Source organism: Alligator mississippiensis, chromosome 10, assembly GCF_030867095.1.
Source record: "Alligator mississippiensis isolate rAllMis1 chromosome 10, rAllMis1, whole genome shotgun sequence".
Lineage (NCBI taxonomy): Eukaryota > Metazoa > Chordata > Crocodylia > Alligatoridae > Alligator > Alligator mississippiensis.
This window is the reverse complement of record NC_081833.1, coordinates 41,630,667-41,656,037: the sequence shown is the minus strand read 5'-3', so window position 1 is coordinate 41,656,037 and position 25,371 is coordinate 41,630,667. Positions and strand designations below refer to the sequence as shown.

Genomic DNA, 25,371 nt, shown 5'->3' with positions numbered 1-25,371 from the left:
ATTCTAAAACCAATTTTTTCAGCAATCACTGCATCTGAATCAGACAGTACACTTTTTTTTTTTTTTGTCAGACATTCCTTACCTAATGGCAGAGAAAAAAAATCAACTATTTTTGAGAACCTAAGTGCATCTCCACTTACAAGTACAGAAGAAAGAAAAGTGAAAGACTTTAACAGATGGGAAGAATTGTGTTGCCAATCAATTCATGCTGCTGCAAATCTCTTGGATCCAAGATTCAAAGGCAGAAATGTTAGTGATAATAGCACTGCTACTGCATTTGACTGGATTACAAAACAACCAACACACTTAGGACTTCATGTTGGAAAGGTACTTTCAAATGTTGCAGAATACAGAACATCTTTGAGTTCAATTTGATCCAGGAATGCAATCTGGGACTCTGCCAAACATATCCCTCCTGCAACATAGTGACAAGGCCTTTGCACAAGACAGTGTCCGACTCCTTTTACGTCTCACCTGCTTCTGATTCCTCCATCTTCTGCAGCATTTGAAAGAAACTGGTCTATGTTTAGAAACAGGTCACACTAAATCAAGAAATAAACTAACACGTGAAAGAGTAGAGAAGCTTGTCTCAATCTGGGCAAAACTTCAGTTTTCAGAAGTTCATGAAGATGATAAAAATAAAGCATCAGAAGAATCAGGAGGAGCAGAAATTGGTGGTAATGATAGCTCAGAAAGTGAGACTGATTAGACAAAGTTTCATGTAGCAAAATTTGTATTCAATGAGTCTTGGGGGTGGGGGGCTCCCTTTTTTCTCAGCTCTTTTTCTAAAAATGAGTGCTTTCTGTATGTGCCTGACACTGTGGAGGAGACTATGTTCAGAATACATAATAACTTTCTTTGTTTTACTATAATGTTGATGGCTTCTTCTATTTTCAACTTTATGAGAAGCAGGCAAAAATTAAACTGGCAAAAACTTGGGGCACTTCCCCAAGTCGGGGGCCAAAAGGGATAGTCTCTCTTAGTCCGCAGACCCAAGGGGCCTCCTAGGCATAATTAAACCTACCCCTCAATAAGTCTCCAACACCAGTCACAAAGGAGAACTTTATTGGCCACAGAGGTTAGGATTAGAATAGGGTACAGGGTAGAGCAATATCAGAGAAATCCCACAGAGCAAAACTGCTGCGGCTGGGGTAGCCTTTGATCTCGCATCTGAGTTACTGCAAGATATATATCTAGTTGGATCTCAGTTAGCTTACTCACAAGTATCATCCAGAGGCTGTTGGAGATTCCCTTTGGAGGCAAGCAGTTCCTTGATCATGAGTCTTGAGAGAAGAGCGCAAGTTTCAGATGGTACAGCTCTTCTTTGTTCCGGGCCAAAAAGGATAGTCTCCCTTAGTCCACAGAACCAAGGGGCCTCTGCCCCAAAAACTCTGCTATGTGACAACTGTGATTAGGATGGGCCCAGCAGAGTATACATACCTTTACCCTATCTCTTTGGGTAACCTGAGCTGGATACATTCTTGAGCGAGGGGGGAAACCTGCTCCCTCTGCCTACGTCACTGGCATCACATACCTGGGTGAGGGGCTTTCTTCCTGGTGGGCTAGAGTCTGCCTGGCAACTAGTGATGTACTTCAAATTGGTTGGCTGACAGCCAACAGGTGCTGGCCTCCATTGGACCAGGGAAATGAGGTCACAAGGGCTATATAAGTTAAGGACTGCACAGAAGGAGGGGGGCAGCAGCCATGAGGGATACTCAGGAACAAAGAAGAGCTGTACCATCTGAAACTTGCGCTCTCTCTCAAAACTCATGATCAAGGAACTGCTTGCCTCCAGAGGGAATCTCCAACAGCCTCTGGATGATACTTGTGAGTAAGCTAACTGAGATCCAACGAGATTTATAGCTTTCATAGACATTAGGGCTGGAAGGGACCTCGGAAGATCATCGAGTCCAGCCCCCTGCCCAAAGGGCAGGAAGTCAGCTGGGGTCATAGGATCCCAGCAAGATAAGCATCCAGTTTGCTCTTGAAGGTGTTCAATGTAGGCGCTTGAACCACCTCCGGTGGCAGGCTGTTCCAGACCTTGGGGGCTCGGACAGTAAAGAAATTCTTCCTTATGTCCAGCATGAAACAATCTTGTAGTAGTTTATGACCATTCGACCTAGTCGTCATCCCTTGGGGTGCTCTGGTGAACAAACGTTCCCCCAGATACTGGTGGTCACCCCTGATAAACTTATAGGTGGCCATCAGATCACCCCTGAGCCTGCGCTTTTCCAGGCTAAAGAGCCCCAGGGCTCTCAGCCTGTCATAGTAGGGTCTGCTTCCCTGACCTCTGATCATGTGCATGGCTCTTCGCTGGACTCTCTCAAGCTTCTCCACATCCTTTTTGAATTGTGGAGCCCAAAACTGGACGCAGTACTCCAGCTGCAGCCTCACTAAGGCCGAGTAGAAGGGGAGAATGACATCCCGGGATTTGCTTGAGAAGCATCTATGGATGCAAGCCAGCGTTTTGGTCGCTTTACTAGCCAGAGCATTGCATTGCAGGCTTATGTTCATCTTGTGGTCAACGATGACCCCCAAGTCTCTTTCTTCCTTAGTGCTAGCCAACATAGCACTGCTGAGCCTATAAGGATGCTGCGGGTTTTTCTTCCCAAGGTGGAGAACCTTGCATTTATCGGCGTTGAACACCATCAGATTCTCGTCCGCCCACTTGCTGAGCCTGTCCAGGTCAGCCTGGATCACCCGCCTGTCTTCTGGTGTGGATGCTTTGCCCCAAAGTTTGGTGTCATCGGCAAACTTGGCCAGTCCGCTTCTGACTCCAGTGTCCACATCATTAATGAAGATGTTGAACAGTATGGGTCCAAGGACAGAGCTTTGGGGGACCCCACTGGTCACAGGACACCATGATGAGTGACTTCCATCAATTACTACCCTCTGGGAATGACCCCGGAGCCAATTTTCCAGCCAGTGGATCGTGGAGGACCCAAGGCGACAATTGGCCAGTTTCTCCAAGAGGTGATTATGGGAAACCAGATCGAAGGCTTTTTTGAAGTCAAGGTATATGACATCAATCTCTTCTCCCTTGTCCAGGTGATAGGTCACCTGGTCGTAGAAGGAAATGAAATTGGTCAAGCAAGACCTATCCGCAACAAACCCATGCTGGCTATCCCTTAAGATGGTGGCGTCGGCCAGTCCATTAAGGATGGCCTCTTTAATAAACTTTTCTAAGATCTTCCCCGGGATAGAAGTCAGGCTAATGGGCCTATAGTTAGCCGGATCCACTTTTCTCCCTTTCTTGAAGATAGGCACCACATTGGCCTTCTTCCAGTCTTCGGGCACTACACCAGAGTGCCAAGAGTTTTCAAAGATCCGTGCTAGAGGCTGGGCTACGATGCTCGCCAGCTCCTTGAGTACCCTGGGGTGAAGATTGTCAGGGCTGGCTGACTTGAAGGTATCCAGCTTCTCAAGATGTTCCTTCACAAAGTCAGCATTAATGGAGGGCAGGGGATCACCCTCACCCGGACTTCCCTGTCCTGTAGCGGGCATGGGCGTCCCATGGGACTGATGAAAGACCGACGCAAAGTACCTATTTAATAGGTTGGCTTTTTCCTGGGCATCAGTTGTCAGTTGTCCCATCTGGTTCAGCAGGGGTCCAATGTTGCCCCTGCTTTTCCTCCGGCTCCCCACATATCTGAAAAAGGACTTTTTATTGTCCTTGATGCTCAAAGCTAGTTGGAGTTCAGTTGCAGCCTTGGCTTTCCTGGTATGCTCCCTGTAGGACCGGACCAGTGCAGAATAATCCTCCTTGGAGGTGACTCCCATCCTCCATCCTTTGTAGGCCTTTCTTTTTAGCCTCAGGAGGTCTGCTAGGTCCCTGGAGAGCCAGGGGGGCTGCTGTGCCCTCTTGCTGTCTTTCCTCTGAGATGTAATAGACTTAGTTTGTGCATTGAGGATCACTCCCTTGAGGAGCAACCACTCTTCTTGAACTCCCCTCTCCCTGGGGTCATGGTTACTTAGGGCCTCACTGACAAGCCTCCTGAGCTTGTCAAAGTCAGCCTTCCTGAAGTCAAGGACTTCCGTGTTGCTGACTGACTTGCCAGCTTTTCAGCGGATGGTGAAGGTGATCAGCTCGTGGTCGCTGTCACCCAGCTTCCCATCGATCACTAGGTCGCCAACTAGGTCATCCCCAGTAGCCAGTACCAAGTTGAGCAGCGCTTTGTCTCTCGTTGGCCCATAGACTTCTTGAGTCAGGTAGAGGTCATCCACGCACGAGAGGAAGCTTTGCGACCGCTCAGATTTTGCTGAGCGATCCTTCCACGAGATGTCCGGGTAATTGAAGTCACCCATGACAACCATGGTCCTGGAGCATGCCGCCTCAGCCAGTTCCCAGGCAAACTCCTGGTCAATAATTGCAGTAATTCAGATGCGAGATCAAAGGCTACCCCAACCACAGGAGTTTGCTCTATGGGATTTCTCTGATATTGCTCTACCCTGTACCCTATTCTAACCCTACCCTCTGTAACCAGTAAAGTACTCCTTTGTACCTAGTGTGGGAGACTTATTGACGGGTGGGTTTCATTATGCCTAGGAGGCCCCTTGGGTCTGCAGACTAAGGGAAACTATCCTTTTTGGCCCCCGACTTGGGGAAGTGCCCCAAGTTCTTGTATTGGGTCGAGTACCCGTAGGACTATTAGGTCTGTGTTTCCCCGAGGACACAGGCCCCAGACAGTCCCTTCTCAGGGTGGTGGTAGCACATTACCCCCAGAATCTGCAGCAGAGCTTGAAAGGGGGTCTACCAGGGCTTAGGTGCCCCTGGAGGGACACATGGAGTCCAGAAGGTGGACGGGCCTAGTGAGGTGAGAGGCTCAATGCAGGAGCTCCCCCTACTGGCCCGCCATAGGGGATTCCCTTTTTTCTCAGCTCTTTCTAAAAATGAGTGCTTTCTGTATGTGCCCGACACTGTGGAGGAAACTATGTCCAGAATACATAATAACTTTCTTTGTTTTACTATAATTTTGATGGCGTCTTCTATTTTCAACTCTAATTTTTGCCTGCTTCTCATAAACTGGCAAAAAATACAAGATGCTAGGTTTCTTAGAGTTCAGCAGCTTGTAGCTCCATTTGTAACAGTAATTAAAAATATTTTAAAGTAAATTCAATTAGCAAATTTGTAATTGTCTGAATAAACTATACTTTTAAATTTTATATATATACCAAACATGATAATTTTATGAGCAAACCAAGTTATCCATAATACATTTTATGTTCTTAAAGTAGCAAAGTGAATTTAGATCTGTAAAGTGTGCTAAGAAAATAAGTATTGCATATATTTCAATTTTTCCCAAAATTTCTGATTTTTTTCCAAAAAAATCTGGAAGAAACCCAGGTTTTTCCATGGCTTTAAAATTTCCAGAAATTTTACATTTCTGTGCAGCACACTGTCCCTCAGACCAGGGGGGAGGGGGGGACGAAGGGGGGGGGTAGGTGAGGCATGAATGGAGCCCCCAGGTTGGTTGGGGACACCAGGGATCCAGCCAGGTAGCAGGCACAGGAAGTGGGGACTGCTAACACCACTTCTGCTGTCCCTGGATGACTTTGGGAAGGTGGGGGGAAGGAAAATGCAAGAGACACTCCCGTCCCACTTTACCCATGAGCCATAGGGAACAGCTATGTAGGAAGTCCAGCTCAGCTGAGTGGTAGCACACAGGTTCCCCCTTCTAGCACCTGTGCCCTGTAGGTGTTTTCCACAGGCTAGGAGCAGGCACTGGAAGGAGGACACTACTGCAGCCCACAACTAAAGCAAGGCGTGAGTGGCTCTGGGCCTCCACCTGAATCAACCAGAAACAGCACTGGTGGCGGGTGGGTACATCCATACTGCTACATTCCCCCTTCCCCACCACACCCCAGATTTTCCCTTAATCATCACCAGGAACAAAAGCCAGTCAAAGCAGACCCCTTCTTATGTAGCGCTCCATGGATATCATATAACTACATGATCAGAAAGGACTTTGAGGGTCATCTAGTCCTCCGTGATGACATGTCAGGATGTTAACGAGTTGGGTTTGTTTAAATTCACACAACAAAGAAGAGACGCTGACTTGAGAGCCCTGGAGATTTAATGTCTCTTCTGGGCACACATAATAGATACAGAAGTAGCAACAAGACAAGCTTACTTTATACTGTGCAACTTGGAATTCAATCCTGACTTAAGGGAAAAGCTTATTGAGGTTGAGAAGAAAAATTGAATTCCAAAGCCTCATTTGCTGGTTTTGGCCTCTGAAGGCTGTCAACAAGAGCCAGTTTTGGATTGTGGATACCTGTTCATTAGAATAGGAGAGAAACCCAAGACACTAAACATAATCCATAGAGCCATCAGCAGTAATACCTTTTAACTGCTACAGACCTAAAATGAAATCATAACCTGTCACTAAGATGAGAAGGGCTCCCTGGTCTGTTACGTATTCCCTTATTTGCTCTATATTCAAACATCTCAATTGTATGCATTTCTCCTCTGTAAAATCAACACAAAACATATGTCACCCTTGAAATGTACATTCTTTAAAGTCCTTATGAGCATACACAACCTAGCAAGCTTTAAGGGTAGCATGACAAAAGCATACCTGGAGTCCAAGTCTGAGGCCAGAAAACATGAAAATTAGTTTAACACAAACATTCAAAGTCAGTCACTGTCCCAGGCTGAGCAGACTGGTAAAATAATGTTCTACCACCTAAGCAGATGTTAATGCTTAAAAATATATGAGATTTTACCAATACATTAAAAGAAGATTGATGAATAGTCGAGGGGTTAGATCCAGCACAAGGTTTTCCTCCCACGATTTTGTGATTCAGGTGTACTGCCACTTGAAACTCTTGCCTGTACTAACCCCTTTCTGTTTCTCCTTCAGAACTTTAACTATAACCAAAACTCTATGCTACGTCAAGAGTCTACTGATGGAGAGCTGCTGCAACTTGATTTTAAATGGGGTATTTGTACATACGAGGTACTTGTACTATTAAAGGTTGTAAGGACAAGATACCCTAGATTTAGATTTATTCCCATTCTCAACAGCTGCAAAAAAAAGGTTAAACCTTAATTTTTCCACTGCAAGATAAGGAAAAAAAATTAAAAGAATCAGAGATCTCTTCTACTGGGAGACACCGATCCATCCTTCCAGCTGTGCCTTAGTTAGCCCTTTATGCATACGTAGGCAAATGCTTCTCCTTCTGCTTCTAGGGAAGGAACAATCTGCACCCTCCCTTCCTCCCACAGTTGTATACTATTTACTCACAGGCTCCCCATGCTTCCCCTCCCCCTCTCTAGGGACAAGACAGAATTCCCAAATCTGAAGGAAAAAAATCCTCAGTCTTAAAGAATGGAAGCAATAGAATTCCAACCACCTATCTGCTGATTGTTAGCAGAGCAAGAAAGCCCATAGCTTGCCCTACAATTCCCTGAAATCCCTCCCTGTGGGGAAAAAAGGAAAAACAGAAAAAAAACCTCCTTGGAAGGCTGCCCTACAACAGACATGGTGTAGTCAGTGTAAATAGGGGTACTGGCAATAAAACCCCTATGAGTACCATTTGCTAGTAAGCCATGCTGTTATTTTGAATTTGTTTCTCTGTTAAATTGCTATCCTAAAGCGCATCAGGTTCCAAGTTACCTGGGTAGCTGTTTCAGTATCCTCCTGATCAGAATTATGCCTTTCCACAGGACTGTTTAATGCAGGTCTAATGCTATCTGCACGCTGAAAGGTAAGCACCACAGATTTAGTATGCTATGTGAAACGCAAATACACACACACAAAATTATACAAATATGTTCAAGCTGTGCCTTTCACTCCCATCCATATTATACTCCACTTAAAACAGTTAAGGTAGCAATGAGAAGGCATGCACCTGCAACCGAGATGCAGAAAGAATGTACATGCTTCCCCCCCTTCACAGAACGGAAGGTACATAATTAGGTACAGTGCACCCTGTTTAATTCATAGGCCTCAGATAGAAAAGGCTATGTCCTGACCCTGAGAAAGCACTTAGCCAAAGGATGTAAACAATCTAACTTTAGGAACAGCTTGTGCTAAACTTTTTGCATGTCATTAAGGTTTGTTACCTTGTTTCTAATACCACTGTATATCCCTACAACAGGGTTGTCAAACTCAGCCAGTCCCCCGCATTTAACTGACATGCAGATAACTGATGTTTGTTACAATACAAGCAATAGCAAAAAAAATGTGGACTGGCAATGCCTTGTGCTGTTCAGTAAATTATGTACTTCCTTTCCTTTTTCAGGTCCTTGTAACAAGGTATTTAGCAGAATTCACATATTCATTGGAATCTTATAGGCCACGCTGCAAGTGCTTCTGCTATGGCCTTGAATTTGTAACCTCTGGGCTATAAACTCCGTGCCTCGGCAACCACATTACCCCAGCCTCCCTTATGCATTTATCTAACATACATATAAACGGAATACGGCATAACTCAATACTGATATACAAAACAGCATTCATAGACAAGACTCTCAGACAGTTTTTTTATTGCAATCCAGTATCTTGAATAAGAACTGGTTATTATTTTGTTGACTACTTAATTTGCAGTAAACTCTCTGAATAATACAACCTGATCAACACATCAGAGAGAAATCAGCTGGAAATGCCATAGCAATATAATAATGCAACTGGAGAGGTGTCTAAAACTTCTGAGTAAATCATTTAATTTTAGCTCAGATATTAAAATCTTTTCTGTGTAAAAACAGACTGTTCCTTAAAAAAAAAAAAAAAAGACATACATACATTCTAGGAAATGGGTTGATATATTTTAAATTTTGTATGCACAGAATGAGATAATCATTCACAGACCATGTGTCTTTAAAATGTCTTGTTTCTACTCCACAGTAAAACATTCAAACTAAATCAGATGTTGCAATACTAACAGCTACATTATGCTAAGGAAGCTTGATTTACAGTTGCATTAGAAGATGCCAATTTTTATGGAGATGCAATCTGAATCATAATGCTACACTGACCAAACCCTATGCTAGTGCAAAAGCAAGGAAAAACTGAACATTCAACACATTTCATTTCCCCAATTCATTCATATATTCTCATCTGTGCCTGAGATCTGAACTGAATCCAAGCCACTGATTTTAAAAAAACAACCACTGTTCAAAACATGATCTCATGCCTGACCTGTGTAGGAAAGGGCACCTGGATACGCCCTTCTAAGATGTTGTCAGTTGTTATTTCTACAGAGCGGGTCAGCTGCAGATCCTGCAGAACTAGGTGGTATGGAACCTGAGGAAACATCTCTTGAATCTGATGTGCCTGTAAAAAGCAAAAAGTTTTATAATGTTAAAATTTGGAACACCACAAATGATCCAGCAAGTGCCTCAAAAGTTCCATAATGAAAGGGGACCCAGAAGCCCAGATTTTTCCAGCCTGTGTTTATATAGGCCAGACTGCTTCCAGTGACCGCAATTCCATTTCCAATGACACTGTCATTACAGTAACTGCATGACTGATTTTGAAATGCAAGTTCTCATCTCTGTCTTTTGGGACAGAAGCCACAACAGTTGCACTGTTTAATGGCATTCTTGAAGGGGACTGAAGTTTCCATGTCCCCAGAAACTACAGACAAGTAACTGTAGTTTTGCCACTTTGGCAAATGCACTAGGAAATGTTACAGGACAGACTGGTAGTAATTCTCACATTCAGATGCAAAAAGAAGAAATTAAGCTCATAATTACATTATTAATTCCACTAAAGTCAATGGCAAAATTTTGACTTCAATCAGACAAGAATTTTACTCTGAAGCACTATATTCCCAGATTATTCCCCTGAAGGAATACACGTGTCCAAATGACCCACGAACACCTTCTGGAAGTCTTTTTAAAATAAGTGTTTATATATAAACAGGTATGATTCCTCAATAACTAAAATTAGCTCACATTTTAAAACCATTATACTCAATCCCAGGCTAAGGCTGAAATGGCACCGATAAATCAAAGCATCAGTAGCATCAGTTTTATTGAGCAACTCTCTCTCAAACTACAACCAGTTATTGTTTTGTTTTAACTCCTTATGAAAGCCAGAGGAAACAACTTTCAAATGGACTGAAGTCCGAACTCCCAACTAACAGTCCACTGGATGTCAAGCTGTTTAAATAATGAGCAGCTGAAACCAAAAAGAGAGAGGGGAATCAAAATTATGTGCTTTTAAAGGTCTGAAATCTTACTAACTCCTATGGCTGAAGAAAAATTTGAGGACCTCTACAAATGCTTTCAGCATCAGTACATCTTTACAAAGATCAGAAAGGGAAGAAGCACATGGAAAATAGCGTGTTTCAGAGCACAGGGATAACATAAGGCACACAATGGCAAGCATTTTTGAACTAGTTCAAGAACCACTATCAGACGAAGAGTAAAACATAACAATTCCTTCCTCTTTCATTAGTCTGTGATCAAAATAGCAGCTTCAGCATTTTAAATCCCTAACAGTTTCTCTCAATATCCTTTCCTGAGGTTTTTGTTAGAAATACAAAGCAGAAGATTGCTTAATTTTCCAATTAAAAAGTATAAAAGTTGGGTTTGCTAACACAGAGGTTTTTTCCTTATATTAGACCAGAAGTGTTCAAACCCTACCCTCTGTGCCAGATTCAGCCCCTGGAGTTATGCCATCCAGCTTGCAGGGCTCCCCAGGGTCTGAACATTTGGTGGCGGGGGAGCAGTAACACTGCTCAGGTGCTGCCAAATATCTAGACCTATGGGGAGCCTCTGGGCCAGATAGCATGGTCTTATCCACTAGATTGGACACATGGGGTGGCACTGGGCCTGATCCCAGCACATGGGGCCAGGTGGGGGTGTTGTAAGGCCCCAGGCCTGATCTCAGCGCTTGGGATTGAGGCAGGAAGGTGTAGCACAAGGCCCCAGAGCCCAAGTGCAGCACATGAGGACCATTCAAGGCCATGCAAGGCCCAATCTGGGCATGCAGAGCCAGGCAGAAGCAGCACAAAACCCGATCCTAGTGCAGACCCAATCCAGCCTGCAGACTGGCCTCAAGCCACTCATCTGGCCTGCAGAGGCAAAAAATTGAGCACCGCTGCATTAGGCAATTTAAAAGACAATGCTAAATTATATTAAAATATGTACAAACATAATAAATTATTAGACAGCCTAGACAAAATCCATCCAATGTCATCTTATCCAGTAAACAAGAAATAGCTGGTGTTTGTCTGAAGAGTCTGTGAATGTTTAAATTACTGCAATAAACTGCCTAAAAACTCAATAATATTGTAAAAGTTCTGTTAACTGGCATGCCGGCTTGTAAGATAAAGTGAAACTGGAAGTGCCCACTGTGTCACTTTCGGTTTCTCCAAGTCCCCACAGCCCAGGGCAAAGCAGCCTGCGCTGCAGAGCCCCCACGGACCGGGGGCATAACAGGCTGTGTGAGGCCTGCCTCCCTGTTCCACAGGGCCTGCAGGAGGGGCGGTGATGCCATGGAAGGGACAGTGGGACACCCCAGACACAGCGGGAGAAGTGGGCCACTCAATTAACTGGCATATTTTGTTATCCAGCATCCCCCATTCCTGGGGGATGCCAGATAACAGAGCTTTTACTGTACTTAAATTGTAGTCTTATACAGGTTTAGTGGCAGAGACACCAGTATAGTTAAGTCTTCTATCAGAAAGACTTCATTACTTTTGCAAGACACATCAGTGAACATTTATTAACATATCCTACAGTAGAGTATCCTAAATAGTTTAAACTAAATTAGATCTGCCAGACAAAACAAAAGAAGTACATATATCCCTTTCATTCCAACACAAAAACACCCACGCACGCATAGGAGTACACTCCATTAACTGGGCTTACCATAGCATTGAGCTGGGAGTTGCTTGCCTGTGTAATACCAAGGATATTGGTAGTATGCATCACTTCCACTGAAAAACTGGGTAGCCAGCTAGCAATACGAGAACCTAAAAGAAAGAAAGAAAACAAAAGATCACAGGTGTGAATACAGGTGGTTTCGAGCTGAGCTTTTTATACAACTACAGTTTATACAACTGTCTACTTCAAGAGCGGGCAATTATTTTAGGCGGAGGGCTGCTTATGGAGTTTTGGCAAGCCATCAAGTGTCACAAGGGTAGCCCTGCCCCTCAACAGGTGCCCTGCCCCCTGGTCGCCATCTTGGGACCAGAAGTCCCACCCCTAGCCCCTGACCTTTACTATTGGAAGGTCCCTCCCCTTGCCCCCCCCCATACTCCTTTCAGCAAAGTTTTGCCATCTCAAAACCAGAAAAATACCAAATTATATTCTAAAAATCAAACATTTACTACAACATTTGATTTCAAAAAATATTTTTGTCCTAGTTCACATATGTTTGTGTAGTGTACACACGGGTGATTGCCAGGGATTGGGGTTTTCCGTTTCCTACGGAAAAACAGAGAAAACCACGGATCCCCTGTTTTTAGCTGGAGAAAATGAGGATTTCTCTTTTTGGCAGAGAAATCTGTGGATTCTCCGCTTCTGCAAAGAGCTCTTGCAGGCTGGCACAGCACCAGCCTGCAAGAGCCAATTGCAAAAAGGGTGGGAAACCCCCAGCCCTGGCCAGAGGGGGAGGGAGAGGGGGGAGGGCAGGGCCTGAGCCTCTGAAGCAGCCAAGGCCAGGCTCAGGCTCAGACTCGCCCTTCGCCCCTGGAGCATGGAGGTAAGTGGGGCCGTGAGGCAGGGATGGGGAAGATGGTTGGGGGCTGAGTTAGCGGGGTGGTGCTGCTGTTCCCAGGCAGCACATCGCAGCTGGCAGCAGAGCCAGGGTGTGAGGGTAGGAGAGCCCCTCTGCAGGGGGGCTTTGCAGGCAAGCGATGTGGGGCACAGTGTGGTGGTGCCCGCCATGTGTGGGCCGCACATATGCCACCCAGCCAGCTGCCCAGGGGAGGGGGAGAGGGAACCAAGCGTGCAGTCGGAGCACAGCTCCATGGCCGGCTCTGCAGCCACAGCGAAGGCAAGGTGGGGGCTTGGGCTCGCACACAGTGGCTGCTGACGCCTACCTGGAGGCCCGCGATGGCAGTGACGGCCGCTGCCTACAAAACCTCCCACTGCCACCGCAGAGCTGTGCCCACAGCTGTATGGCCGACCGCTGGTTGGCAGTGGCAGCACGGTGGTGGTGGGGATGGCTGCGTGCCACCCGCCCACCACGATGCTGACACTGTGGCCTGGCAGCCAGATGCACAGCTCTAGGCACAGCTCCGCGGTGGCAGTGGGAGGTTTTGTAGGCAGCGGCCATCACAGGCCTCCAGGTAAGTGGCAACGGCTACTGCGTGAGAGCCCAAGCGCTTGCACCCTCCCCACCTCGCCTCCATCCCTCGCCATGGCTGCAGAACCGACCACGGAGCTGGCCACCTATTGCTGCTTTCACAGCTTCCCTGACTGCAGCTGCCTCCGCTTCTCTCCACTCCCCTGCCAGCCACTTTGGCACCACGTGGCTCCTGGCTGCAGCGCTGGGACCATAGCAGCCAGCCTGGCCTGGCACTGAGGACTCGGGCAATCACCCACAGTTCTACCCTGCTCCCCACCCCCGCCACCTAATCTAAATTTCCCTCTGGTGCGGGGAGGTAGGAACAGCCCCAGGGGCCTAGGCCAAAAGCGTCTGCTCAGCATGGGGCTTCTGGCTGAAGCAGTTATAGCAGGGTTTCACATTTTGAGGGAAATCAAGCAGATGTGAACTTGACTATGGGATGCCAGGACGGTAATGAAGTCCTACACTGCAGAATAAAAACACTCGCCCAGGAGCAAAATTTAGGCCCAAATAATTACAGGGCCAAACAGAGCAGTGGGGGTATCATCTCCCACCAATTGTAAGCAAGAGGCACTTGCTTGTGAAGGGCTAAATTTGTCCCCTATTTGTTTCAAAGGCCTGCTGCTAGTATCACTGGAGAAGATAACAGACACACTAAGTGATCCTCCACCTCCTGCTGCTAAATGGACAAGACCAGGAACTTGAGAAATGGATTCTCACAATATATCAGACCTCCTGACCATTGTCATAATCTAACTTCCCTTGCTTATTTCTTCTCCCTCTTTTAATCAACCCACGATTAGCTGTGAGCAATGTCTCCACAGCAACCTTAGTGGTCTCCTGACCACAGAAGAATATCAGGGAGGAGAGCTGTTGAAAAGTGATCTTGTAATTTCAAGCATCTTCAGGAGACACAGCAAATTGCAGCTGTGCAGAAGGCCATCAGCACTGCTGTGCATAAATGCACCAGCATGGGCTGCGCCCTTCCACTCTCCTGCCTGACCTTTCAGATAAAGATCACAGAAACAAGACAGACAACCATAAGTCCATTGTGCAACAGAGCAACATCTGAGCTGCTCTGCTATAGGTAGGCTGGGAGCTCCGTTAGTGCAAACCAAACTGAACCACTATCAACCTACACCAAACCAAAATGGCTTCAAGATGATCAAATGACAAAACTTGGGGGACAACTGGGAAAGACAGCACACCAAAATCTGAAAGATTTGCAAGGCAGGTTTTGTCTGCTCCAGCAAGAGCCGATTTACCTGCATGCCTTGGGACCAGTGAAAAGTTCATGTGCTTTGTGAGTACATCACATAATATGTTACCAAACCCAAAAGAAACAAATCCCTTGCAAGAACAAACCTGCTTTGATTGTAAGCTTTCTTTTAAAGGCAAGTTCTCTCAGACCACTAGAGGTTCTGATGGGGCCAAGTCTTGTAAGGCCTTTGCATGCTGTAACTAGTACAAGGGGGATTAAATGGAGCTAATATTGATGTACCTAACCAGGACATCAACAGAAACAACCTTTTAAGATTGGACACTGATCAGACAGCAGAGCAAAGAAACAAACACAGGAAATTCCTGCTCTATCAATGGACATGAAAACACATGGAATAAACAACAGTTCTAAAACAGTCAACCAACTGTGCAAAACTCAAGGAAACAGGAGGAGCCACACAGCGGTCAAGACACAAAAGGGCTCTCTAAAGTCTGTGTGTACTCTTGGAAGTACACATCTGAGTTGCTGTGAAACAACACTCCCCCCTAAATATGAAAAGGGGGCAATGGGGTTCCTATGATTTAAGTCAGGGGTTTTCAACCTTTTTTAAGGAGAGCACCCCTTCTGGTGGGTACCCACTTTCAGACGTGAAGCAAAGGGAGAAGGTGTCCCCCTGGCAGCCAAACGCAAAGCGGTAGCAGCGATGGCGCACAGCAACAGCAGTGGCGTGGCAGTGTGCAGGCATATGGCAGCAGAGCTTCCCAGATAGCCCCGCTTCTGCACGCTGCTACCACATCCTCCCTGGGGCTTTCCCAAGTACCCCCAGGGGTACGCATACCCCCAGTTGACAACCCCTCATTTAAATTTACCATAGATTGCAATGCAGATTCACCTGCAGAGAAGGCTGCTCCTCTTTGGTAGGGGTTTTTTTTGAACAATATCAACTTAAAAGCCTGGATGACTAACCATCAAAATGGAAGAAGTGATTATGTTGGTTCAAGCGGGGTCTGCCTTCTGCTACTGCCACAGGCCCCAAGTTTTCATCCAGGTTCTCTCTTTGGTGGTCCTCTCTAACCCGATGACTGTCTGTGATATTAAGAGACATTCTGCAGGTGGGGCAGGATGTGTCCTGTTCAAGCCAGGATCGTAGGCATGAGCTGACAAGAAACAAGGCAACAAAGTACCAATGAGCTTACAGTGCTTGTCTAAGGCATCAATATCATGAGTAGACTGACAGGAGGCAGTATATTCCATGTAGCTTATTAACACATGCATGTCAACACCCTGGAGACATTTTCAAATTCCTTGAAGGCTTCCAACCAGAACTACAGCTTGCTTGGTCTTTTCAACCAAAGAAAGAGTACTTTGCTTCCATAAACTACCTTCCAAGCAAACCCCCGCCACCTGTAGAGAACCTCAGTAATTGGCCAACTAGTAATTCAACTTGCCCAACTAGCTCAGAGCAAGTAATTTCTACTTGAAAGGAGAAATATAATGATTCTTTAGCATCAGTGATAATAGTAACCAAGTAAGGAGATTTTGTGGTTGGACTGGTTAATCTTCAAGGTAGTCTCATTAGACTGGTCTGGTGTTCCCACTCCAATGAACTGCCTCATTGTTTTTGTTGCAATATTTAGTTTTATCCATATAGTTATGAAGCATGAGAACTTGATGAACAGAAAAAAAAAATCACTGATGCAAGTGAAAGCATATTCAGGGAGCCCTTTTCATAAATGCTAATGATTAATTAGCTCTTGCTACTGAAAAAAAAACAGGGATTCGAGTTCCAGAACTTAGAATTTCACCAAGCACTTTGCTTCCTGATTGAGACTGGACTGACCCAGTTGTGAAATTTTCTCCATTCAAAATCTTTTTCTTTTATAAAGGTTCAATATACTTTCTTCAAACATTTTAGCATTCTAGTCCACTTTGTACTTGCATAATGTTTAGCAGCAGAGGATCTCAATGCATGTTACTGGAACAATCAATAAATATAACATCCATTTTACAAGTTGTAAAACTCAAGTAGACATCAGTCAAGTGACTTGCTCAATGCCAGACTACAAGTCAGAGGCAAATGTTCTAAGTCCAGTGGGTCAAGCAGTCTAATTAAACTGAATAAACAACTGATAGCCAGATGAGAGTAATGGACATGCTAGAAATGGCAAAATGGATACAGTGAAAAATCTACATCAACTTGGTCCTCCAGAGAATGCACCAAGAAGCACATAATTGTTACCAATGTTGTTCCATCATTGAATACAGCCATTTATTTGCTCATATAGCAAATAAATCTGAGGTACTGCTGAGAAGGCAAATTCAAATCACGCTCTCCTAAAAGCTATAGATAGAACTTTCAAAGAGACCTAAAAGATGTAGTTGCCCAATTCTTATTATAATTTAGTAAGGTTTGGGCACAAGGCTGATCTAAACTATATGAATCTGCCCTGCTGTCTTTTTACAACCCCAAGATAAATGACTACACACTCCTGTACAACTGAGGACAGGAGAAAATGCTTCATGTTTTGTCTGGTAGTATCAAAAAAAACTGAAAGGAGAAAATTAATTCTTAGTAGATAAAAAGGTTAATTTATTTGATTATTTATTTTACATTTGAGTTAAATCATCCAATGCTGCCTCTCTAAACTGTTGGCTCCATGCAGCTGAGATTAATGTAGCTTCAGAGAGAATGCAGCGATGCCATTTTAGGTACATGGGAAACCATTTCTCTTAAGAGAAGAATCAGAGTTTCTTAAGTGCATGGCTGATGATTAAATATTCATAGGGTTCTGTAGCTTTATAATAAGAATTTCTGCAGCAGCAACAAATTATCTCATTAGAGGCTTACTGGAAGGCAGATAAATATGTATGACAAGGTTTGCAGTGAACAACAACAAATTAGCCCCCAGATTATAACCTCTGATTTGATGATAAACTGTCAAAAGAGCCACAGAAGGAGTGCTTAACAAAGGGTGGTGGCTCATATAAACCACAAAAAATGAATTTAAGTGGCTCTTCAAGTAAATCAACCTTCATCGTTAAGTTCTTGCCTCCATAGCCAACCCCCATTTTTTTAAACACATGGCTGGGGTATCATCAGTCTTCTATTTTTCTTTACCATCCAAAAAGCAACGTTGCATGGAGGTTGGGATAAGGGATAAAGGAAAACAAATTAGCAATGCTCAAATCATGCTATGTTACACTTCCTGCAATCAATCAATTCAACACTATCACTTCCCCAGATACATACTTGTGAAAGAGGTGCCCACATGGAAGTTTACGTGCAGACTGCATGGAGTCCCAGCAAATGGCACAATCATCATTATTAACAGCGAGTTCTTCAGGAGTTGCAACTGCAAACCTACAAAGGAAAAAAGACAAAGTAATTGATTACATGAACCCCAATACAGCTACAGAACTAGCAGCTGTTACCAAAAAGCCTAATTCTTTGCACTCACCATTCCCTTTGGGAGAAGGTGAAGCAGTAGTTTGCAGTCTTTTCCAAAGCCCAACCTCATATTACAACAGTAAAAAGTTTGAATCTATCACCTAACAATTCTGGAACCACAGCTTTATCTACCTCTTAAGGGACCTGTCTTCACTCTTCCTAAGGCCTTGATTACTAGGTTGAGAACTCCCATGTACAGTGTTGGCTCAAGAAAAGGTGATACTTCTTAAAAACCAATGCAGTTGTTTACATCAATTTGAAGATTATTTTTCTTTTAGGTGTGAGTGATGGTTTCAGGCATTTTTTTCTGCACTTCAGTACAAACTCTGCATTTTTATGTCATGGGCAAACAGCTTAGCTCTAGCAGTCCTGTGCAGATGCTACATTAGTGACACTACAGTAAGGTCACTTTACGGAAGAAGTGCACTCGCAGGCAGGGCAATGAATCCTGCCAACAGTTTCATGAAGAATCTTTCAATATCTTGCAGAGAAATCATAGAATACCTGCAGCATGTCTAGGCCACAAGTTTCTTTTGCCCAGCCGCAGCACCCTCAAACACTACACTGCTCCCAGTAGGCTGTCTCCTGACCTGAGTAGCCACCTCCATGCAGGTTCTGTGGACTGGTTAATTAGCACAGTCGAATGACAGTGCCAGTATGCTCACTCACAGCATAGTACAGGCACAGCTACACTACTTCTGGTTCAGGGACATGCCACACAGCAGAGCAAAATGTATGAAGACACCATTCTGAGGTACAGTAAGTTCGCTCTTGAGAGTTAACTGGTAGGGTTATGCTAAGCTTTGGTCCCCGATTCGATTTAGCAGAGATTCAGCCTGATTTGGTGGCTGAATCTCCGAATCCGAATCAAAATCAGGAGACCCTTTAAACTCTCCAAATTGAATTGGAAACCTCCGAATCAATTCAGACAGATTCGGAAAGATTCAACGATTCGGATATAGATGCAGCTTTAAATGTTTTTTCTACATACCTCAAGGTACCAGACGGCTTGCGAATGCTGCAATGCTGGGGCAGATGGAGCATCCCACAGGAGTGCAGGGAGCTCCCCAGCAAGCTTGGCAGCAGGCTCAAAAGTGGACCAGAAGCACTTCCAGGTCCGCCAGGGAGCACACTGGGGGGGTCCCCCCTGCACCTCCCTGGCTCAGTGGCTGGTGCATCCTGGGTCTGGAGGAGCACCTGGGGACCCCCCGCAGCTGGTCACCAAGCTGCGAGGCATGGCCCCCCCCCCCCTCCAACACTCCCTGGTGGACCCAGAAGTGGACTGGAATTACTTCCGGTCCACTTCCAGGTTCGCAGCTGAGCATGTGGGGGGGCCCCCCCGCGCTCCTGTGGGATGCTCCATGCGCCCCAGCATCGCAGCATTCACAAGCCGCGCCTGGTACCTCAAGGTATGTAGAAAAAACATTTAAAGCTGTATCTATGGCCGAATCGCTGATTCTCTGAATTAGCATCAAGTGTTCAGATTCGGATTTGGCTGAATTGAACTGGGGACAGTGATCTGAATCAACAAATCACTGTCCCCGATTCAGACCAAATCCGAATCGAATACAGTCTGTCTCGCACACCCCTACTAACTGGCCTAGAAGTCTAGTTCCAAATTAGTGATGAACACACCTCAAGGATAGCGAGATTCACTTGGATCCCTGGTGTGAATGATTGAGACTACACAAAGAAGGAGTTCTATTACTGACTTTGCTATCACTATCACCATAGCCCAATTGGGAGAGTTAGATTAAAGATCTAGAGACTCCTTGTTGAATTCTGAGCATCCACATACCTCTTATCCTAATCCTGCCCCAATAGATCATTACTTCCAGTCCTACTATTCTGGAATTCTGAAACTATTTTAAATCTAGTATAACTTCAATTCCAGGGTTTCTTTTAAAAGGGTGAAAAATCCACAGAATTCAAAATGGTAAAGAATTTTACTGAAACCCATAAAAGACAAAAGGAAAGGTAACAATAATGAAGAGATCAACCAGTCTTTGGTGATATGATAGTCTGCATGCACTTTCCCATATATAATGCTGTGCACTTCAGCCTTTTCTCAGATCATGTATATCTCCATGCCAACCTGATGCTTCAGCTTTAACCCTGAGATGAAGGCATTGTCTACACCAAACACACTACGTTAAAAAAATATAGAAATAATTATTTAAACACATGCTCTTAGACATGATTAAACTTTGCTTAAATCAACATAGCTTTCATTTGTGAATTACTGCTTTATGGACAAATCCTAATAGCTTAATCCTAATAACTGAAGGCTGAGGAAAATTTTCTGTTTAAGATACTGAGCCAGCATAAGTTGGTAACTAACTGACCCAAGTTCAATATAAGGGCAACTATCTGCAGTGGTTTGTACCGATTAGTTAGGTTGCTCTTAAGTTATTTTAGATACACCAGCAAATGTTTCTAACATGGAGAAGGCTAAAGTTTGACAACTGGGATTTAAAACTTTGAACCTCTTATTCCTTCCCTAGTGCCAAAGGGCACATCTACACATTCATTAATGTGCTTTATGTAATATGCATTAAATCTAGTACCTCGATTGTAAGGTACTAGAAAATGCACATTAGCTGATTTTAATGCACATTAGCTAAAGAGCATTTTTGTGATGATTTAAAGTACATTAAAATAGGCTAATGTGCACAGTACACATGTAGATGAGCCCAAAGATTATAAATAACAGTTCCTGGATAATTCTTTGTAACATTAGTTACTGGTTACAACGTTATAATAAAAGTGAAACTCAGGTTTCTAATAAGCATGAGAGGTGGCAAAATAAGCCCAGAGGATTATAAATAAACCTTAAAAATTGCTACTGGCATGATATAAGCATAAAAACTTAACAACTGGTTTTGCAAGTTTGGGCCTCCCTAGCCCAAAACTATGATACACACTGAAGGAACACAGGATGTATGTATTAATCAAGAGGTTCTCTCTTCAGGATCTAAATCAGCATTTGAAACTCACTTGAGCCTCTCACTCTCTCATCATTTGCTCACCTGGCTTCCATGTTTCCAACCACACGCAGGTAGTTCTTATGACGGCGGATTCTACGCTGAACCTCATGGAACAGGTAACGCAGCTGCATAAAGATCACCAGGCTGGCCATCGACAACCAGATGTTGCCAAATAGCTTTTTTTTAAAAAAAGAAAGGAGCAGTAGTGCAGAAGTGAATGCCAGGGAATCAGAGAGAAGGACATACAAACAGCATAAAATGCACTTCACATACAAGCCGCTAAGCTTAAAAAAAAAAATGGAGCATTACAGAGTCTGAAGGGCTCTGCAAATTTTAGGCAGTTGTTCCAAAAAAGTAAATTCCCCCCTCCCCCCAAGTACACACACACAAAGCCACATTAACAGATGTTACACTGAAACAGGACTTTTTTCCTGTCAGTTATGTTTTCAAAGAAACAGCTATTCATTTTTTACAACTGGGGTTGGAGGGAAAAGACAGGAGTGAAAGTTCAGTTGCAGGAACATTTATTTCAGCCTGTGGGAGTTGAATCAGCTTGAGAGGAGAAGGAATGATCCAAGTTCACACAATACAAAAAGAAGCCAGTATTAAAGAATTTATTTTACCTTCACCCAGACTAGTCAACATCTAAAGATTAACTAAACATCATCAAAAGATTCACTGTTAAATTCACACTGAAAACTGCAAAACACTCACAATAGCAAAAACACAAACTTCAGACCAATTTGCTGTCTCCCTCCGGGAACAGAAATAATTTGGTTCTGCTGATAATTTGGTCTGACATTTCTCAAGGGCAAATTAATTTATAGTTAAACATCTATTAAACAGATAATTATACAGGCAGTTAAAAACCCCAAACCAAAATTGGTTCCAAGGAGTTCAATTATGCAGGCAGACAATACCTAGGAAGTCACATTATAGTTCCATTTCTATATCTAGACAGCCTCAATGCAATGTTCAGCCTATTAAATATTTAACGAGTATGCAGTTTGAACACTTGATATTAAGATAATGAAGTCTTCCTCAGTGTTAATTTCAATGTTACGTACCAACATGTGAATATGATGCATTAAGTCCAGTGAAAGTAAGGTTAATTCCATGACAAAATCTGTATAATACACATAAGTTCCTTTGCCTTCCCATGTTCCTTCATGGTTGAGATCCCAAAGATGAATTACATAACTGGAAGAGATGTCATTGTTGTTATTTTTTTTTTTTTTTTAAGTGTAAAGACTGATCTCCAACATTTTTTTTTAAATATTTTTAATCAATTTTACCATTTTTTTCTCCCATCAGCTACTGTTTCCTTCCCCTTCTCAACACCTGGGTCCAAATCTGAACTTTTTACTAATTTCAGTAACCCCACTGATTTAAAGACCATTATTTGTGATAAATTAAACAAGCAGGTTTTAGTTCCGAGCCCTGGAACATGTTGGCATTGAGATGCCTCCAGGTGACAGAGCATCCATCTAAGTTGCATGGGCTAAAAAACATTGTTCTACCAGTTATTGACAGAGGCTGTTGTCAACACTTTCATACCTACATATTTTTTTTTTCTTTATGAAAAGAGAACTATGGCTCTGGAGAATAAGACCATCTAAGAAAAGTACTACATCACTAACAGCCCAATTTAAGTCCTGTTTCATACAATGACAACATTTTAGTTCATGTTTCAGCATACCATTATGAATATACAGTGGAGTCGCATCATATGCTCATTTAACTTGCGCAAATTCAACTATACGCGCTTGGCAAAAAAAAGAGAGAGAAAAATAACAATTTAAATAGTGTGGGAGATTCCGCCCGCCATTCCACTCAATGAGTTCCCGCCTCTCAAAGTGTGAGCATCTCGCCGCGCTGAGTGTGATTCTAGTGTTTAAAGATATGCATTTTTCGTACAACATGGCCCCTAAACGCAAGCCAACTACTTCATCTGGTGCTGGTGTAATTTTGACTATACGCAATTTTCACCTTACGCGCTGACTTTAGAACCTAACCCCCGCATAAGATGCAACTCCACTGTATCCCAAGGTTGTCTAAACAATATCATTTTTTAAGATCAGTGTTACCTTTGTCCCACTCCAAAAGGGATACTTGCAATAATGCAAGAAAACTAAGCCCCACTTTTAAAACTGGGAAGCTCTATCTGCCTCAATGTTTGAAAATAGGCATCACCTAAAATTTTACTGCTTACCGTAAAATCACATGACTTGTTCTCACTGTCACAAGCAGAGACTATAAGAAAGAAAAAGGAAAAGAGGTCCATCATTAATACTGCATCCCCCATTTTAAAGATACTGAGGCAGAGGGTGGAAGTGACCTAAAAGGTCACAGAGCCAGAAATAAAATCCAAGTCAACTGCCTCCAGGCTCTTTGCCCTGCCCTTGTGCGTCATGCTGCCCCTTTAAGCCTTGAAGCCCTATCCATTTTGGGCTCAGAACTTTGCTGGCTATCTGTAATCAGATCTAACATAGTTCGGATCTCAGTATGGAGAAGGACTAAGTCTGAAGTTCAAAAGGAGTTCGCTGACACCTAACCAGCAGCTATAAATCTGCTCCTTAACTAATAGAAGAGGTAAGTCCAGAGTACCACAAGGATGTATTAGGTTTATAGTGAGGCAATTGAGAATCAGTTTAACAAAACATTGCTTCAAAAAGCTTAACTTGAGCATGAGAGAACACAAAACTGAGAAATCTGAAAACTCCAACCCCCGCCTGAAGCTATAAACTTGCAGATTCAGTTCCTTTTTTTCTCTCCCCTTTTTAAGAAGTGCTATTAAAAACATTCCTCAGCTTGCACTTAATTCATTAATAATTCATAACATCTGCCAACACACTTCATTTGCTGTGGAATACGTATTTCAGAGATTTTTTTTTAAATAATGCAGCCCTTTACCCAAATTAAATCTTCATGGTATTTTATGCTATCCAAATCATCCAACTAGCACGTAAAAGTCAGGATAAAATGCAGACTTGCAAATCACCTAGTACTGTATGCTATAATCAGGAGTCATCTTTCACTAAAAAGAAGTCAGCTATATAACCTGCACGCATCAGACACATTACAATGAAAGCTTCTTCTGCTTGTTGCTGAAGCAACCCCACACAGGTTACAGAAACAGAAAAGTTACTGTACTTTGTTCTCATGAGGGCTTTCAGTTACAGAGAAACTTGCTAAACTAAACCACAGAGCAAAAGTAAATATGGTGAACAAATTATAACCTTGCAAATGGTGAAACAGAACAATAAATCAGATCTTCTAGATGGGCAAATTGTGGAGCACAGATTTATGTCAAAGATAGGACATGGCATGAAATGCGTGATGAGAAAAACATCTGTCAAGGGTCAAATGAAAGAGTTTATGCCCTACATTTTAACTACTTTAAAAAACCTGTAATCTGATAGATTCTGCATCATGGAGCAGGTCCAGATGAGCGCGCACATGTGTCTTGCAGCGTCTCAAAGCCCTTTGAGACGCTACAAGAGGCACATGTGGGAACAAGAAAACATTCCCCACACCGTAAATTTGCTGCACGGGGTGTCAAAATCAGACCAGGGGTAAAAAAAAAAAAAAAACCTCAGTGGAAAAAAGGGGGGCAACCAGGGGTTGGGTCCTCCACAGAGATGCTCAGGTAGCCAGCCACAGCGTCTCTATGGCTGGTCCTTGCCTTGGCGCTGAAGCATGGTGCCTGCCCACATATGGCATGCGAGTCACAAGGAGCTGGACTCAGGCTCCAGCAATGGTACGTAGGGGGAGCTGGGGGGGGGGGGGGGGGGGGGGGATGATCCCTGTCAGCCCCCCCTGCCGATCACTGCACCTCCTGGCAAGATCCCCACCTGCCTTCCTTTTTGACAGGAACCAAGAGCAGATAATTTTGTAAATTTTCTAGGGGCCCCCCATGGGCCAGGTAGAATGGATCTGGCCCATGGGCCAGACTTTACCCACCCCTGCTCTATGTAGTGGTCTTTTGTTTTAATTGTGGAGGAAAATGGATTTTGGGATATTTTACAGAGTGACTTTAAAATACAGGGCAGGACTGGGGGGGGGGAATGCAGGAGTGGGTGGGGCCAGTGGGGGTCCCCCCTAGTCCCCTCCCCACTCTTCCAGCCCCCCCCCCCCCCCCCCCAACCCCTTACTTACTGGCACTGGAGCCCTGGTGCTGCAGCACACTGCCTGTGCTTCAGCACCAGGGCAAGGGGCTAACCACAGAGATGCTCTGGCAGCCAGAGCGTCTCTGTGGAGGACCCAGCCTCCAGTTGCCTCAGGGCATGGTCCGGGACTGTGCCCTGTCCTGCTTTTTTTAACTCCATTTTTTTTCGACCCCTGGATATCCAGGGATCTAATTTTCTCCCTGTGCTGCAAGTATGCAGTATGGGGAACATTTCTGCATTCCGGCACATGCCTCTTGCCCCATCTCAAATGGGTTTGAGACAGGGCAAGAGGCACGTG

At 44.1% G+C, this 25,371-nt stretch overlaps 1 protein-coding gene across 3 annotated transcripts in view; it reads right to left on the bottom strand.

Annotated features, from left to right (window-relative positions):
- The window catches only part of AMFR (autocrine motility factor receptor), a 59,631-nt gene that overhangs the window by 23,770 nt on the left and 10,490 nt on the right, over nucleotides 1-25,371 (bottom strand). For all 3 annotated transcript variants that reach the window (XM_019497304.2, XM_019497303.2, XM_006258754.4), the window contains exons 5-12: nucleotides 23,117-23,157; nucleotides 21,972-22,104; nucleotides 20,947-21,080; nucleotides 17,720-17,830; nucleotides 15,436-15,626; nucleotides 11,825-11,928; nucleotides 9,144-9,278; nucleotides 7,620-7,703 (exon numbers count right to left, since the gene is read on the bottom strand). In XM_019497304.2, coding sequence (XP_019352849.1) covers nucleotides 7,620-7,703; nucleotides 9,144-9,278; nucleotides 11,825-11,928; nucleotides 15,436-15,626; nucleotides 17,720-17,830; nucleotides 20,947-21,080; nucleotides 21,972-22,104; nucleotides 23,117-23,157 — 933 coding nt within the window. The remainder of the gene's footprint in view (nucleotides 1-7,619; nucleotides 7,704-9,143; nucleotides 9,279-11,824; nucleotides 11,929-15,435; nucleotides 15,627-17,719; nucleotides 17,831-20,946; nucleotides 21,081-21,971; nucleotides 22,105-23,116; nucleotides 23,158-25,371) is intronic.